The 19358-nt window shown below is 41.0% G+C and overlaps 1 protein-coding gene across 1 annotated transcript in view; it reads right to left on the bottom strand.

Moving 5' to 3' along the window:
* zer1 (zyg-11 related, cell cycle regulator) overlaps positions 1 to 19358 on the bottom strand; it is a 37050-nt gene that overhangs the window by 16734 nt on the left and 958 nt on the right. The window contains exons 2-7 of the mRNA XM_084387676.1: positions 15558 to 15799; positions 13232 to 13382; positions 2291 to 2727; positions 1002 to 1175; positions 794 to 908; positions 479 to 625 (exon numbers count right to left, since the gene is read on the bottom strand). Of these exons, the coding sequence (XP_084243802.1) occupies positions 479 to 625; positions 794 to 908; positions 1002 to 1175; positions 2291 to 2727; positions 13232 to 13382; positions 15558 to 15721 (1188 nt within the window). The 5' untranslated portion in view covers positions 15722 to 15799. The remainder of the gene's footprint in view (positions 1 to 478; positions 626 to 793; positions 909 to 1001; positions 1176 to 2290; positions 2728 to 13231; positions 13383 to 15557; positions 15800 to 19358) is intronic.

Consider the following 19358-nt stretch of genomic DNA (forward strand, 5'->3'; position numbering starts at 1 on the left):
TGTGTGTGTGTGTGTGACCTGTAGTGCTCGCAGTAGTTGACTGCAGTGTGTGTGTGTGTGTGTGTGACCTGTAGTGCTCGCAGTAGTTGACTGCAGTGTGTGTGTGTGTGACCTGTAGTGCTCGCAGTATTTGACTGCAGTGTGTGTGTGTGTGTGTGTGACCTGTAGTGCTCGCAGTAGTTGACTGCAGTGTGTGTGTGACCTGTAGTGCTCGCAGTAGTTGACTGCAGTGTGTGTGTGTGTGTGACCTGTAGTGCTCGCAGTAGTTGACTGCAGTGTGTGTGTGTGACCTGTAGTGCTCGCAGTAGTTGACTGCAGTGTGTGTGTGTGTGTGTGACCTGTAGTGCTCGCAGTAGTTGACTGCAGTGTGTGTGTGTGTGTGTGACCTGTAGTGCTCGCAGTAGTTGACTGCAGTGTGTGTGTGTGTGACCTGTAGTGCTCGCAGTAGTTGACTGCAGTGTGTGTGTGTGTGTGTGACCTGTAGTGCTCGCAGTAGTTGACTGCAGTGCTGGATTCTGGCGATGTCAAACAGCTGGTTTATGGCTCGATGGGCGAGTTCAGGCCGTTGTTCAGTGTACGCCTCTATAGCGTTCAGAATCTGATCCTCGTTCTTGGAGCCGGTGACCTGCACACACACACACACACAGGGAAATCAATCAGAGCACCGGACACAAGAAACACTCCACGTGTGTGTGAGAGGATGTGTTTGTGTAAGTGTGTGTAAGTGTGAGAGTGTGTGTGTGTGTGTGTGTGTGTGTGTGTAAGTGTGAGAGTATGTGTGTGTGAGCGGCACCTTATACGCTGGTATGTGTGTGACGGTGCAGAGTGTGGTGTTGTAAAGGCCCAAGAACTGCAACGGCCTCTTCAGCTCCTGAAACGGGTAAATGCTGCTCTTGCTCGGCTCGATGCTGCAAACACACACACACACACACACACACACACTCAGATAAACCCCTCAGGATGCGTGTGTTCAGTGATCAGTGTAAGGTAAGCGTGCTCACCTCGGGCGGCCCAGCGCGTCCTCCAGCGCCGGCACCGTGACGTTGTCCAGCATGATGTGTCCAGAGATGTCCAGAGACACCAGATCCACCAGACCCTGGGCCAGGCTGCTCAAGATCTTCCTCGTCATCTTAAACTTGGAGGACCTCTGATGCTCCCGGGAGATGTCCAGGTGTCTGAGGAACACACCTCATCACTCACATGATCTAATGTTCTTAATCAAAGAGTTTATTTAACTGCTCTTATTCGGCACGTGTCGGTCAAAAACGACAGCATATATATATATTTTGTAAATGAAATTGAATGTACTATTTTTTGTTTGATAATGATTTTCATTTCATATTTTGTATTTTTAGGGGATATTTTTTTATACTAAATTATATTTACATTTATAATCCATTTATTCCCTTTTGAGCGTAGACCTGAAAATTACATTTCCAACTTAAACTGTGGTAAATCTTGAACGCTTTAGAGCGACAGACTGAAGTTTGATCTCTTTATAGAGACGACACTTGGCAGATTATTGATGAAGTGAAAGAAGTTTTAAAAAGTGAACTTAAAAATTTTTACAGAATTTTACGTGTGTTGTTATGAAGAATGCAAAAAAAGACTATTTTATATTTTTATATAAAATATATATTTTCAAAATGACCTTTTACTCTAAAACGGCAAGAAAATGAAAGCCATAAATCTAAACGAGTTTTGTTCATAATTTGAGGTTGATATCTCAGTAAATGATCTTTCAGTGAGATGTTGTTCGGCTGCAGTACCAAACGCTTCCACTAGAGGAACTTCGTCTCATTCATTTCCAATGCGCTCGTTTTTGATCTCGAGAAACACAAGTGTGACTATTGTTTACAGGACCATTTAACCTGTTCCAATCTTGTCCATGATTTTTTTTGTTCACACAGCAAGTGCCAAAACCTTTGCAAAGTTTTGTACCATTCCAGTGAAGTAAGTGCACCTAATCAAAAATACAGTAAAACTGTGAAATATTATTATAATGTAAATCATCTGTTTTCTATGTGAATATATAGTAAAGTGTAATTTATTCCTGTGATCAAAGCTGAATTTTCAGCATCATTACTCCAGTCTTCAGTGTCACATGATCCTTCAGAAATCACTCTAATATGAGGATTTGATGCTCAAGAAACATTATGGAAGATTACTTTGTTAATCAGAAATGTATCTGTCAAACTGATTTTTTACCTTATTGGAATCGAAAAGAATCGTAATGGATAAGCACAACTGGAATCGGACTCGTTAAACCCCTGCGTGTGTGTGTCCTCACCTGAGCTTGCTCATCTGCAGCAGTGTGTGTATGAGCTCCTCCGTCAGCTCCACGTTATACAGCACCAGCGCCGCCAGCCGCTCCTTCCACTGCGCCAGGAAGGCGGGTCGGGGGACGTGAACGCCGGAGAGGTCGAGCGAGCTCAGCGAGGGCAGCGGCGTCAGCAGCGACTCCACGTCCAGCTCCGGCGTCAGGCCGCCCACGTTCAGCACGCGCAGGCGACTGAAGCCCTGGAAGCTGAAGCTGCGGTCCAGCGTGTGCGCGCGCGGGTCCTCCTCTTCATCCTCCTCCTCCTCGTCGTCACACGCCGGCCTGAAGAAGAGGCTGGAGGAGCCGAAGAGGCTGAGCGACAGCAGAGAGTGCCTGAAGCTGAGCAGCGTCCGCAGGCCTCGGGCCGTCACACGCGTGCAGGAGCTCAGGTGCAGCTCCATCAGGTCCTGCACACACACACACACACATCAACACACACTGATTACAGTGAGAGAGAGCAGCTCCATCAGATCCTAAACACATCAGCGAGGAATCAGCGTCAATCACACACACACACACACGCAGGTGAATTAAAGTCCCACTGAAGTGCCCTGGAGCGCGCAGCTCTGTTTGATGCGTTGATGTCATTTCCACTGAAACAGGAAGCTAAGGCGGGACATATTGAATGGCTCCTCCCCCTTTTCAAATAGCCAATAGCATTTAGTTTCCCTCACAGACTGACAGCACCATGGAACTGAATTTCTTACATAATCGTCTCGTTTTCGTCTGTGAAAAAAATGTTGCTGACAAATAATGAATCAACGAAACGCTAGTGATGGGGACGAGACCGGCTATGCCGAGTCTGAGTCGAGACCGAGTCTTTGAAGGGTTGAGACCGAGTCGAGACCGAGTCCGTTGGTTTTCAAATACAGTCGAGTCCGAGTCGAGACCAAGTCTTTGAAGGGTTGAGACCGAGTCGAGACCGAGTCTTTGAAGGGTTGAGACCGAGTCGAGACCGAGTCTTTGAAGGGTTGAGACCGAGTCGAGGCCGAGTCTTTGAAGGGTTGAGACCGAGTCGAGGCCGAGTCTTTGAAGGGTTGAGACCGAGTCGAGGCCGAGTCTTTGAAGGGTTGAGACCGAGTCGAGACCGAGTCTTTGAAGGGTTGAGACCGAGTCGAGACCGAGTGTTTTGAAGGGTTGAGACCGAGTCGAGACCGAGTCTTTGAAGGGTTGAGACCGAGTCTTTGAAGGGTTGAGACCGAGTCGAGATCTAGTCCGTTGGTTTTCAAATACAGTCGAGTCCGAGTCGAGAGCGAGTCTTTGAAGGGTTGAGACCGAGTCGAGAGCGAGTGTTTTGAAGGGTTGAGACCGAGTCGAGACCGAGTGTTTTGAAGGGTTGAGACCGAGTCGAGAGCGAGTCTTTGAAGGGTTGAGACCGAGTCGAGAGCGAGTGTTTTGAAGGGTTGAGACCGAGTCGAGACCGAGTGTTTTGAAGGGTTGAGACCGAGTCGAGACCGAGTCTTTGAAGGGTTGAGACCGAGTCGAGGCCGAGTCTTTGAAGGGTTGAGACCGAGTCGAGACCGAGTCTTTGAAGGGTTGAGACCGAGTCGAGACCGAGTCTTTGAAGGGTTGAGACCGAGTCGAGACCGAGTGTTTTGAAGGGTTGAGACCGAGTCGAGACCGAGTCTTTGAAGGGTTGAGACCGAGTCGAGACCGAGTCTTTGAAGGGTTGAGACCGAGTCGAGACCGAGTCTTTGAAGGGTTGAGACCGAGTCGAGACCGAGTGTTTTGAAGGGTTGAGACCGAGTCGAGACCGAGTCTTTGAAGGGTTGAGACCGAGTCTTTGAAGGGTTGAGACCGAGTCGAGATCTAGTCCGTTGGTTTTCAAATACAGTCGAGTCCGAGTCGAGAGCGAGTCTTTGAAGGGTTGAGACCGAGTCGAGACCGAGTCTTTGAAGGGTTGAGACCGAGTCGAGACCGAGTGTTTTGAAGGGTTGAGACCGAGTCGAGAGCGAGTCTTTGAAGGGTTGAGACCGAGTCGAGAGCGAGTGTTTTGAAGGGTTGAGACCGAGTCGAGACCGAGTGTTTTGAAGGGTTGAGACCGAGTCGAGAGCGAGTCTTTGAAGGGTTGAGACCGAGTCGAGAGCGAGTGTTTTGAAGGGTTGAGACCGAGTCGAGACCGAGTGTTTTGAAGGGTTGAGACCGAGTCGAGACCGAGTCTTTGAAGGGTTGAGACCGAGTCGAGGCCGAGTCTTTGAAGGGTTGAGACCGAGTCGAGACCGAGTCTTTGAAGGGTTGAGACCGAGTCGAGACCGAGTCTTTGAAGGGTTGAGACCGAGTCGAGACCGAGTGTTTTGAAGGGTTGAGACCGAGTCGAGACCGAGTCTTTGAAGGGTTGAGACCGAGTCGAGACCGAGTCTTTGAAGGGTTGAGACCGAGTCGAGACCGAGTCTTTGAAGGGTTGAGACCGAGTCGAGACCGAGTGTTTTGAAGGGTTGAGACCGAGTCGAGACCGAGTCTTTGAAGGGTTGAGACCGAGTCTTTGAAGGGTTGAGACCGAGTCGAGATCTAGTCCGTTGGTTTTCAAATACAGTCGAGTCCGAGTCGAGAGCGAGTCTTTGAAGGGTTGAGACCGAGTCGAGACCGAGTCTTTGAAGGGTTGAGACCGAGTCGAGACCGAGTGTTTTGAAGGGTTGAGACCGAGTCGAGAGCGAGTCTTTGAAGGGTTGAGACCGAGTCGAGAGCGAGTGTTTTGAAGGGTTGAGACCGAGTCGAGACCTAGTCCGTTGGTTTTCAAATACAGTCGAGTCCGAGTCAAGACCGAGTCTTTGAGGAAGCAAGTCCAAGTCGAGACCGAGTCTTTAGGAGTCGAGACCAAGACCATAAAAACATGTCAGTTTTCATATTCATGATATGAATATGAAATATTCATATCATATTATTATGATATTCATATCATATCATATTATTAACCCCAGTTAATAATCAACAGTTAGGCCTACAGACTAAGCTAGATTGGGAATTGTTTAGAGGAGCAGTCTTAACGTCTTAATATGGACTATGCTTTTACTATCATTAAAAAAATCCCTACCACATGCATCATCTTCTGCCTATTTTTCTAAACTGCTTCAACTGCTACGAAACGGTAACTCAACGAAATTAATACTGCAATCAGATCAACGTGTGATCGTCAACCAGTGGATCTCTGAGCTGAGTGAGTGGAGGCGAGGCTCATTTGCATATTCATAGAACCACGCATACTAAATGAGGCAAGGGTGTCGAGTTACATTCAAGATATTTTAAGCCATGAAGAAAATACGCTTAAATATGTCATTTTGCTGATCAACGATGAGTTAAGGGCGTTAACTAGAACTTTATTGTATTTAATGGTTGAATTTACTTGAGAACGCAGTTTGTTTTAAAAAAAATTTAAAAAATCACAATTCTAAGCTCTTTCAAAGTAAATATGTATTATATTCTAGAGGCGCATGGATTATTTTCTCAGCTGCTCTGAACTGAAACGTGTTCAGCATCATTAACACACTGCGGGACTAAATGAAAGTTAAAGCATGTCGGTCAGGTGATCATCGCATCTCTTATTGCACAACCATAATGAAAGAACAAAGGCTGAGAGTGACTGTATTTCGACTCCCTCCATGTGACGCACTTGAGAAAGCATTTAAAGTCTATTGTCTAAATGCACTAAATCTATTGTCTAAATGCACTTCATTGTGAATGATTTATCCATGCATGTCTCATTTTATAAGCTGTTTTGACCTTTGAATGTCATATCCAGTGTTGTCTATACTCATTACAAGTAACTTGAGTCAAGTAATCAGATTACTTTTTCAAGTAACTAGTGAAGTAACACATTACTTTTAAAATTTACAACAAAATATCTAAGTTACTTTTTCAAATAAGTAATGCTAGTTACTTATTCACATTTATTGACTGACAGCTCTCCTGTGCTCATGTAGAGAAATAAAGTGAGGAGGAGTGTGTGTGTGTGTGTAAACATAATGGTTATTATAGTTCTAGACTAAATGTGAACATGCATTTCTCTGTTCTCTGACAAAAGAGTCTCACTTGCACGAAAACATTCAGTATTCCTCAAAAATATTATAAAAACAGTAAAATGCAATCTCAGAATTGCATGCAAAATGTTTAAAATGAACCAGATTAAATTATCCAAATATACTTTATGTATTTAATCTCACTTTATTAACCAATGTCTTTGCTGCTGACCTTCAATGATCTAATTCAACATACTAATAAGCAAAAATCACTTTAGATTAAATTCAGAAATAAGAGTGTTGAACTTCCTTCTCCTGTATCCTATTGATCTTTAATCCAGAATAGGGCTGGGCGATATGGCCTAAAAATAAAATCTCAGATTTTATTTTTTTTAATTCGATTTACGATTTTTTTCCGATTTCCCCCCCTACTTATTAAGGAAAGCAATAAACACATGTACTATTAATAAACTGTACATTGTTAATTTGTTAACCATTGTTAATGTTAATTTCAACATTTAGGCTAGGCTACTAATAGCCTACATTAGGCTATTGAAGTGTTTTTTTCTTTTCTTTTATTTGTTAACATAAAAAAACACTTCAATAGCCTAATGTGGGCTATTAGTAGCCTAGCCTAAATGTTGAAATTAACATTAACAATGGTTAACAAATTAACAATGTACAGTTTATTAATAGTACGTGTTAACTAATGTAGTTAACTAGAATTTAATAAATGGAACATTATTGTAAAGTGTTACCGATTTGTTATACACCGATTCAGACGTCTCGTGAGTTCAGTGTTAGACAGATCAGTTGTTTTAACCATTCATTCAAGTGAATCGGTTCAAATGAGTCATTAGTTCGCGAATCGGACATGACGGTTGCCAACCGCCAAGTTGTGTGATTATCCCGGCAGTTTATTTTTTAGCACAATTCACACTCCGCTGTAATTCAGGAGAAAAAAAATCTCCGAACGCTTCACGTGAAACTTCGGTCTTCCGCCCTTTTTCTATCGTGTCAATTGATTTTGATTAATATGCGCGAGGGAGAGAGAGCAAGACAGCGCTCGTGTTGTTTGAAGACGTGAGAGTGCGCGCGCGCGACCGGGGCTCTCTCTCGTGCTTATATATCAGCGCACATAAGGTACACACTGTGAAGTAATTTGCAAACGTTTTTTTTTAAAGAAATTAAAACAGGTCGCACCACAACCATTATTTGCACTCGCACAAATGCTCCCAAATATATTTTTAGGTCGCACAGATTAAATTTCAGGAGCATATGCGACCAAAATGATCATTACACAAAAACTCGATTTACTTATTTTTTAAATCGCCCGCAACAAAAAATTCGAATTAATTCATTCAATCGATTTTTCGCCCAGGCCTAATCCAGAATAACAGCAGCTGGAAGGTTTGTTTGAGTGGCGCCCTCTACTGTACTCTACCTCTACTGTACTCTTACTCTACCGTACTGTTCTCTAACTCTACTCTAGTTCTACCTCTACCTCACTCTACCGTACTCTACCCTAACTCTACTCTACTCCTACTCTACTTCTACTCTACTTCTACTCTACTGTACTCTACCTCTACTGTACTCTACCTCTACCGCTACTGTACTCTACCTCTACTGTACTCTTACTCTACCGTACTGTTCTCTAACTCTACTCTAGTTCTACCTCTACTTCACTCTACCGTACTCTACCCTAACTCTACTCTACTCCTACTCTACTTCTACTCTACTTCTACTCTACTGTACTCTACCTCTACCGCTACTGTACTCTACCTCTACTGTACTCTTACTCTACCGTACTGTTCTCTAACTCTACTCTAGTTCTACCTCTACCTCACTCTACCGTACTCTACCCTAACTCTACTCTACTCCTACTCTACTTCTACTCTACTTCTACTCTACTGTACTCTACCTCTACTGTACTCTACCTCTACCGCTACTGTACTCTACCTCTACTGTACTCTTACTCTACCGTACTGTTCTCTAACTCTACTCTAGTTCTACCTCTACTTCACTCTACCGTACTCTACCCTAACTCTACATTTGTGCAGACGACACACAGCTCTACTTAGCCCTATCGCCTAACGACTACAGCCCCATTGACTCCCTGTGCCAATGCATTGATGAAGTTAACAGTTGGATGTGTCAAAACTTTCTTCAGTTAAACAAAGACAAAACTGAAGTCATTGCGTTTGGAAACAAAGATGAAGTTCTCAAGGTGAACGCATACCTTCACTCTAGGGGTCAAACAACTAAACATCAAGTCAGGAATCTTGGTGTGACACTAGAGTCAGACCTTAGTTTCAGTAGTCATGTCAAAGCTATAACTAAATCAGCATACTATCATCTGAAAAATATAGCAAGAATAAGATGCTTTGTTTCCAGACAAGACTTAGAGAAACTTGTTCATGCTTTCATCACCAGCAGGGTGGATTACTGTAATGGACTCCTCACTGGCCTTCCCAAAAAGACCGTAAGACAGTTGCAGCTCATACAGAACGCTGCCGCCAGGATTCTGAGCAGAACCAGAAAATATGAACATATCACACCAGTCCTCAGGTCTTTACACTGGCTCCCAGTTACATTTAGGATTGATTTTAAAGGGGTGGTTGATTGCTATTTCACTTTTTTCATTTTAAATACTGTGTAATGTTGCTGTTGGTGCATGAACAGTATCTGCAAAGTTGCTGCGCTGAAAGTTCAACGTAAGCGGAGATATTGTCTTTTAAAAATCAGGAAGTTTCGCTGATTCTGGCTCAAACTGACGAGGCAATATTATTGACACGATTACATTTGACCGGAGCCAGGAGCACATGCAACTGTCGCCCGTAAAGGAAATGGGCGTGAAGATTCCGGACGCAGTTTAGCCAATTACAACACACCGGCCGAACTAACCAATCTGAGCCCATTGCCTGTTTCTGAGGGAGTGGTTTCATAGACTCAGGAAGTCAACCGGTCGTTCAAATGACAGAGGAGGAAGCGGCTTACAATAAAGGTGAAATTTATGAAAAATAAGGCATTTTTTAACAAACGAAACACGAAGACATGTTATATTGCAGCCCATAAACACAATCAAGCAAAGAAAAAAGGCAGTAAACCACCCCTTTAAAGTATTATTACTGGTATATAAATCATTCAATGGCCTAGGACCTCAATACATTGCAGATATGCTCACTGAATATAAACCCAACAGATCACTCAGATCATTAGGATCATATCAGCTTGAAATACCAAGGGTTCACTCTAAACATGGCGAGTCTGCTTTTAGCTATTATGCCAGCCGCAGCTGGAACCAGCTTCCAGAGGAGATCAGACGTGCTCCTACTGTAGTCACATTCAAATCCAGACTCAAAACACATCTGTTTAACTATGCATTTACTGAATGAGCACTGTGCCAATGTTCGTCCGACTGTTTGTACTGTATTTTATTTTTTATTTTTCTAAACTGTTTTAATTATTCTTATTTCATTTTATTATTTTAATTTCTTCTATGTAAAGCACTTTGAATTGCCATTGTGTATGAAATGTGCTATATAAATAAACTTGCCTTGCCTACTTCTACTCTACTTCTACTCTACTTCTACTCTACTCTACCGTACTCTACCTCTACTGTACTCTACCTCTACTGTACTCTACCTCTACTGTACCCTACCTCACTCTACTGTACCACTGTACCCTACCTCACTCTACTGTACCCTACTTCACTCTACTGCACTGTACTCTACTGCACCTCACTCTACTGTACTCTACTGCACTCTACCTCACTCTACCTCACTCTACCGCATCTCTACCTCTACCCCACCTCACTCTACCGCACCTCACTCTACCGTACTCTTCCTCTACTGTACTCTTCCTCTACTGTACTCTTCCTCTACTGTACTCTACCTCTACTGTACTCTACCTCTACTGTACCCTACCTCACTCTACTGTACCACTGTACCCTACCTCACTCTACTGTACCCTACTTCACTCTACCTCACTCTACTGCACTGTACTCTACTGCACCTCACTCTACTGTACTCTACTGCACTCTACCTCTACTCTACCTCACTCTACCGCATCTCTACCTCTACCCCACCTCACTCTACCGCACCTCACTCTACCGTACTCTTCCTCTACTGTACTCTTCCTCTACTGTACTCTACCTCTACTGTACTCTACCTCTACTGTACTCTACCTCTACTGTACTCCTGTACTCTACCTCTACTGTACTCTACCTCTACTGTACTCTACCTCTACTGTACTCTACCTCTACTGTACTCTACCTCTACTGTACTCTACCTCTACTGTACTCTACCTCTACTGTACTCTACCTCTACTGTACTCTACCTCTACTGTACTCTACCTCTACTGTACTCTACCTCTACTGTACTCTACCTCTACTGTACTCTACCTCTACTGTACCCTACCTCACTCTACTGTACCACTGTACCCTACCTCACTCTACTGTACCCTACTTCACTCTACCTCACTCTACTGCACTGTACTCTACTGCACCTCACTCTACTGTACTCTACTGCACTCTACCTCTACTCTACCTCACTCTACCGCATCTCTACCTCTACCCCACCTCACTCTACCGTACTCTTCCTCTACTGTACTCTTCCTCTACTGTACTACTGTACTCTACCTCTACTGTACTCTACCTCTACTGTACTACTGTACTCTACCTCTACTGTACTCTACCTCTACTGTACTCTACCTCTACTGTACTCTACCTCTACTGTACTCTACCTCTACTGTACTCTACCTCTACTGTACTCTACCTCTACTGTACCCTACCTCACTCTACTGTACCACTGTACCCTACCTCACTCTACTGTACCCTACTTCACTCTACCTCACTCTACTGCACTGTACTCTACTGCACCTCACTCTACTGTACTCTACTGCACTCTACCTCTACTCTACCTCACTCTACCGCATCTCTACCTCTACCCCACCTCACTCTACCGCACTTCACTCTACCGTACTCTTCCTCTACTGTACTCTTCCTCTACTGTACTACTGTCCTCTTCCTCTACTGTCCTCTTCCTCTACTGTCCTCTTCCTCTACTGTACCTCACTCTACTGTACTCTTCCTCTTCCTCTACTGTACTACTGTACTCTTCCTCTTCCTCTACTGTCCTCTTCCTCTACTGTCCTCTTCCTCTACTGTACCTCACTCTACTGTACTCTTCCTCTTCTGTACTACTGTACTCTTCCTCTATTGTACTCTTCCTCTTCCTCTACTGTCCTCTTCCTCTACTGTCCTCTTCCTCTACTGTACCTCACTCTACTGTACTCTTCCTCTTCCTCTACTGTACTACTGTACTCTTCCTCTTCCTCTACTGTCCTCTTCCTCTACTGTACCTCACTCTACTGTACTCTTCCTCTTCCTCTACTGTACTACTGTACTCTTCCTCTTCCTCTACTGTACTACTGTACTCTTCCTCTTCCTCTACTGTACTACTGTACTCTTCCTCTTCTGTACTACTGTACTCTTCCTCTACTGTACTACTGTACTCTTCCTCTACTGTACTACTGTACTCTTCCTCTACTGTACTACTGTACTCTTCCTCTACTGTACTACTGTACTCTTCCTCTACTGTACTACTGTACTCTTCCTCTTCCTCTACTGTCCTCTTCCTCTACTGTACCTCACTCTACTGTACTCTTCCTCTTCCTCTACTGTACTACTGTACTCTTCCTATTCCTCTACTGTACTACTGTACTCTTCCTCTTCTGTACTACTGTACTCTTCCTCTACTGTACTACTGTACTCTTCCTCTACTGTACTACTGTACTCTTCCTCTACTGTACTACTGTACTCTTCCTCTACTGTACTACTGTACTCTTCCTCTTCCTCTACTGTCCTCTTCCTCTACTGTCCTCTTCCTCTACTGTACCTCACTCTACTGTACTCTTCCTCTTCCTCTACTGTACTACTGTACTCTTCCTCTTCCTCTACTGTACTCTTCCTCTTCTGTACTACTGTACTCTTCCTCTACTGTACTACTGTACTCTTCCTCTACTGTACTATTGTACTCTTCCTCTACTGTACTATTGTACTCTTCCTCTACTGTACTACTGTACTCTTCCTCACTCTACCTAAAAAGTAACACAAATGTAACACTATTTTTCATAAAAAGTAACTAAGTAACGCAATTAGTTACCTTTTTTGTGAGTAACGCAATATTGTAATGCATTACTTTTAAAAGTAACTTTCCCCAACACTGATCATAACTGGCCCCTTAAACTCCGCCCCTGCTCAGACTAGGCCCCGCCTCCATTTTTGAGTGCCACGCCTCCATTTTTGAGTGCCACGCCCACATCCAATCATTAGTTCTGGCTGGTTTCTCACCTGTTTCCCGTTAATAAATCTGTGGTGGTCTGATAAGATATTTATACGCAAATAATGATCAATAATGCACAATAAGGTCTATCTGTTTCTATACAAAATATAAAGCAAATAAAAATACTATTTAGCCAGTGGAAAATACTTTCTCTGAAATGTATTTTATACTATTGTGATTTATTTCTTCAAAAACAAGGCAAGGATCGGCTACTAAATAATTTATGTTAATGTAATGTGACGCACATCCGTATCTCATATTCTCCTTATGTCTTGTACCGTTAAACATGGAATCACGAGGATGAATATGCATATGCAAATGATATGCAGATGAGGATGTGCATAGTAAAATTAGGCGTTGTAAGCTCATATATGGTTATTTCGGGGAGGAGACGCATGTTCACAATCTTCTCACCTTTTTCCAGACACTATCTATGGTCTAAATGCAATGTATTGTGAATGATTTATCCACGCATGTTTCTGTTTTGACCTCGTAATGTTTCATCAGAATGTAATAACTGGCTTCTTAAACTCCGCCCCTGCTCACGCTCAGCTCCGCCTCCACGTCTGAGTGCCACGCCCACATGCATTCATCAGCCCAGTGCTGGTTCTCACCTGTTTGGCGAGGGCCTCCAGGTCCCGGTCCCGGATGAAGTCGTCCCTCAAGTGTAGGCGTGTGATTCTAGTGCTGCGCGGGTCACTGAAGAGCTGGAAGAACCCGTCCTGCGGCTCGAACTCACTGTCTGTGTGCACCAGATCCATGTACCTGTCAATCAAAGCATCAGCGTCAGCCTCAGAACACCTCACATACACACACACACACACACACACACACACAGACAGACACACACACAGACACACACACACAGACAGACACACACACACACACACACACACAGACACACACACAGACAGACACACAGACAGACACACACAGACACACACACAGACACACACACAGACACACACGTACGCGTGCACCAGCCGCTCGCAGATCTCGCTGGGCAGGAACACGTTGGCCGCAGGCAGACGCAGACACACACACACACACAGACACAGACACACACACACACACACACACACACACACACACACACAGACACAGACACAGACAGACACACACACAGACACACACGTACGCGAGCACCAGCCGCTCGCAGATCTCGCTGGGCAGGAACACGTTGGCCGCAGGCAGATGCAGACACACACACACACACACACACACACACACACACACACACACACACAGACACACACACAGACACACACACAGACACACACACAGACACACACACAAGGCTTGGGCGGTATTCGAATTTTGATACCGTCAAACCTCCTCCCTATTTTACCGGGGTATACGGTATTACTGTGACTAATTAAAAATTATGACATAATGGGCTCAGACGGCGTCACCAAACTGTTGGCTTGTGCCTACACCGTTCAGAAACTGAATGCCAGATCGGGCCAAAAAATAAATAAAAATCAAGCCCAACCCGTGCACGTTGTGTCTGAGTCAGGCCGACGGCATTAACTGTTATTATGAGCCCGAGCCGCATTATTCAACATAATATCTGTGTGCGTGCAACAAGCAAGAAGTGCCTTTGTAATCCGGTGACGCGTGTCCATTGATTTTTATTAATAAAACTTTTCTGCAAAGATGGAAGTTGACGATCGCCATCTCTGTAGTGAACGCGCCTATAGAGAGAAATGCACATCATTACACAATCAGAGAGTGGCCTTTTTCTTTTCGTTTTGAATTGTTTCGTTTAAAGAAATTGACGATCGGCATCTGAACGCTATAGAGAGAAATGCACATCATGGATTACAGAGAGTAGGCTAGTCTATTTATTTTCGTTTTTAATGGTTTCGTTTACTGAAATTGATGATCGCATCTCCGTATGAACGCGCCTAGAGAGAAATGCACATCATGGATTACTTAGCCTAATCAGTGAGTAGCCTATTTCTTTCGTTTTGAATTATTTAGTTTAAAGAAATTTCAAGCTTTATTTATATATATTTGTCATGTCTGTGAGGCATAGCCTACACTGAGTTTCGGTTAATTTATGAGATTTCAATGCAAGTGACCGCGGCATGCCAGCGCCATGTCGTGATTATATTAAATCCAGGCAATTGGTTGATGAAAATTTTATTAAAATTTAGATACAATTTACACAAAACGAAATTCGTTTTAAAGAGGCCTTTTACAAAACGAAATTTATTGAACAGGTCAAATCGTCTGACTCCCGATGCATCCCATCTTATTTGAGCTGTTCACTTTTCATAATCAACAAAGATGGAAAAAATAACATTATAATATTTGAACAAATACGAAACTTAATGCGCTTATTTAATGAACTCGAGAACAAAATGCATCCTGGCAGCAGTGAGTGGGGGTTGTTTCGGAGATGCAACATTAGGTTAGAGGTGTTTACATCTCTCGCGGTCACCTTTTTATTGCACAATTTTCAAATTGCCTCGTCAGTATTTACCGCCTCTCCCTTCTCATTCGGTTGGAACCAGAAATATTGCCAAACTGCAACCACACATAAGCATTTTTAGGCAATAAATAAATTATATATATTATAGGCTATATAAGTGCCGGTAATGACGGTATTGAAACTGATACCGGTGCTATTTTAAGATCCCGCGGTATCCGATATTACCGTAATACCGCCCAACCCTAACACACACACACACAGACACACACACACACACAGACACACACAGACACACACACAGACACAGACACACACAGACACACACACAGACACACAAACATACACACAGACAGACACGCACACAGACACGCACACAGACACGCACGGACCAGCCGCTCACAGATCTCGCTGGGCAGGAACACGTTGGGCACAGACAGACAGACACACACAGACACAGACAGACAGACACACAAAGACACACACACAGACACACACACACGTACGCGTGCACCAGCCGGTCGCAGATCTCGCTGGGCAGGAACACGTCGGGCCGCAGACGCAGCCGGTTCTGGTCGCTGTAGCACATGGTTCTGCGCAGGTTCTTCAGGCAGAACACGGTGACCAGGGTCATCAGACTCTCCGGGTCGTCACCCACTGCGGTCGCCATGACGACGCTCGATCAGAACTGCACGACTGCGGCCCGGGTCTCAGCGCCGCACATGGAGATGACCAGAACACACTCCACCTGAGCGACCAGAACAACATTCAGCTTTACAACACACTGATATTACTGATCCGAAACACAACTACACAACTGAGCTGAACAGTGCTCTCTGCTGACTCTATAGAGCTCATAACTGAGGGACTGTGTACATATTAAACTGAACTGAATTTAATTTCATTCATAATTTACAAACTTTACAACACTGTCACTGTTATTGTACTGAATTGAATTATTTTCATAATTTGTTTTGCAGCACTGACACTGTTATTGAACTGAATAGAATTATTTTCATAATTGATTTGTTTTGCAGCATTGACACTGTTATTGAACTGAATTGAATTAGTTTCATAATCAATTTGTTTTGCAGCATTGACACTGTTATTGAACTGAATTGAATTAGTTTCATAATCAATTTGTTTTGCAGCATTAACACTGTTATTGAACTGAATAGAATTATTTTCATAATTAATTTGTTTTGCAGCACTGACACTGTTATTGAACTGAATTGAATTAGTTTCATAATCAATTTGTTTTGCAGCATTAACACTGTTATTGAACTGAATAGAATTATTTTCATAATTAATTTGTTTTGCAGCATTGACACTGTTATTGAACTGAATTGAATTAGTTTCATAATCAATTTGTTTTGCAGCATTAACACTGTTATTGAACTGAATAGAATTATTTTCAGAATTAATTTGTTTTGCAGCATTGACACTGTTATTGAACTGAATTGAATTAGTTTCATAATCAATTTGTTTTGCAGCATTAACACTGTTATTGAACTGAATAGAATTATTTTCATAATCAATTTGTTTTGCAGCATTGACACTGTTATTGAACTGAATTGAATTAGTTTCATAATCAATTTGTTTTGCAGGATTAACACTGTTATTGAACTGAATAGAATTATTTTCATAATTAATTTGTTTTGCAGCATTGACACTGTTATTGAACTGAATTGAATTAGTTTCATAATCAATTTGTTTTGCAGCATTAACACTGTTATTGAACTGAATTGAATTAGTTTCATAATCAATTTGTTTTGCAGCATTGACACTATTATTGAACTGAATTGAATTAGTTTCATAATTTATTCGTTTTGCAGCATTGACACTGTTATTGAACTGAATAGAATTATTTTCATAATTAATTTGTTTTGCAGCATTTACACTGTTATTGAACTGAATTGAATTAGTTTCATAATCAATTTGTTTTGCAGCATTAACACTGTTATTGAACTGAATAGAATTATTTTCATAATTAATTTGTTTTGCAGCATTGACACTGTTATTGAACTGAATTGAATTAGTTTCATAATCAATTTGTTTTGCAGCATTAACACTGTTATTGAACTGAATAGAATTATTTTCATAATTAATTTGTTTTGCAGCACTGACACTGTTATTGAACTGAATTGAATTAGTTTCATAATTTATTTGTTTTGCAGCATTGACACTGTTATTGAACTGAATAGAATTATTTTCATAATTAATTTGTTTTGCAGCACTGACACTGTTATTGAACTGAATTGAATTATTTTCATAATTAATTTGTTTTGCAGCATTGACACTGTTATTGAACTGAATTGAATTATTTTCATAATTAATGTTTTGCAGCACTGACACTGTTATTGAACTGAATTGAATTAGTTTCATAGTTGATTTGTTTTGAAGTATTGACACTGTTATTGAACTGAATAGAATTATTTTCATAATTAATTTGTTTTGCAGCACTGACACTGTTATTGAACCGAATTGAATTATTTTCATAATTGATTTGTTTTGCAGCATTGACACTGTTATTGAACTGAATAGAATTATTTTCATAATTAATTTGTTTTGCAGCATTGACACTATTATTGAACTGAATTGAATTAGTTTCATAATTGATTTGTTTTGCAGCATTGACACTGTTATTGAACTGAATAGAATTAGTTTCATAATTGATTTGTTTTGCAGCATTGCCATTGTTATTGAACTGAATAGAATTATTTTCATAATTAATTTGTTTTGCAGCATTGACACTGTTATTGAACTGAATAGAATTAGTTTCATAATCAATTTGTTTTGCAGCATTAACACTGTTATTGAACTGAATAGAATTATTTTCATAATTAATTTGTTTTGCAGCATTGACACTGTTATTGAACTGAATTGAATTAGTTTCATAATCAATTTGTTTTGCAGCATTAACACTGTTATTGAACTGAATAGAATTATTTTCAGAATTAATTTGTTTTGCAGCATTGACACTGTTATTGAACTGAATTGAATTAGTTTCATAATCAATTTGTTTTGCAGCATTAACACTGTTATTGAACTGAATAGAATTATTTTCATAATCAATTTGTTTTGCAGCATTGACACTGTTATTGAACTGAATTGAATTAGTTTCATAATCAATTTGTTTTGCAGGATTAACACTGTTATTGAACTGAATAGAATTATTTTCATAATTAATTTGTTTTGCAGCATTGACACTGTTATTGAACTGAATTGAATTAGTTTCATAATCAATTTGTTTTGCAGCATTAACACTGTTATTGAACTGAATTGAATTAGTTTCATAATCAATTTGTTTTGCAGCATTGACACTATTATTGAACTGAATTGAATTAGTTTCATAATTTATTCGTTTTGCAGCATTGACACTGTTATTGAACTGAATAGAATTATTTTCATAATTAATTTGTTTTGCAGCATTTACACTGTTATTGAACTGAATTGAATTAGTTTCATAATCAATTTGTTTTGCAGCATTAACACTGTTATTGAACTGAATAGAATTATTTTCATAATTAATTTGTTTTGCAGCATTGACACTGTTATTGAACTGAATTGAATTAGTTTCATAATCAATTTGTTTTGCAGCATTAACACTGTTATTGAACTGAATAGAATTATTTTCATAATTAATTTGTTTTGCAGCACTGACACTGTTATTGAACTGAATTGAATTAGTTTCATAATTTATTTGTTTTGCAGCATTGACACTGTTATTGAACTGAATAGAATTATTTTCATAATTAATTTGTTTTGCAGCACTGACACTGTTATTGAACTGAATTGAATTATTTTCATAATTAATTTGTTTTGCAGCATTGACACTGTTATTGAACTGAATTGAATTATTTTCATAATTAATGTTTTGCAGCACTGACACTGTTATTGAACTGAATTGAATTAGTTTCATAGTTGATTTGTTTTGAAGTATTGACACTGTTATTGAACTGAATAGAATTATTTTCATAATTAATTTGTTTTGCAGCACTGACACTGTTATTGAACCGAATTGAATTATTTTCATAATTGATTTGTTTTGCAGCATTGACACTGTTATTGAACTGAATAGAATTATTTTCATAATTAATTTGTTTTGCAGCATTGACACTATTATTGAACTGAATTGAATTAGTTTCATAATTGATTTGTTTTGCAGCATTGACACTGTTATTGAACTGAATAGAATTAGTTTCATAATTGATTTGTTTTGCAGCATTGCCACTGTTATTGAACTGAATAGAATTAGTTTCATAATTGATTTGTTTTGCAGCATTGCCATTGTTATTGAACTGAAT

Source organism: Rutilus rutilus, assembly GCF_951802725.1.
Source record: "Rutilus rutilus genome assembly, chromosome: 18".
Classification (NCBI taxonomy): domain Eukaryota; kingdom Metazoa; phylum Chordata; class Actinopteri; order Cypriniformes; family Leuciscidae; genus Rutilus; species Rutilus rutilus.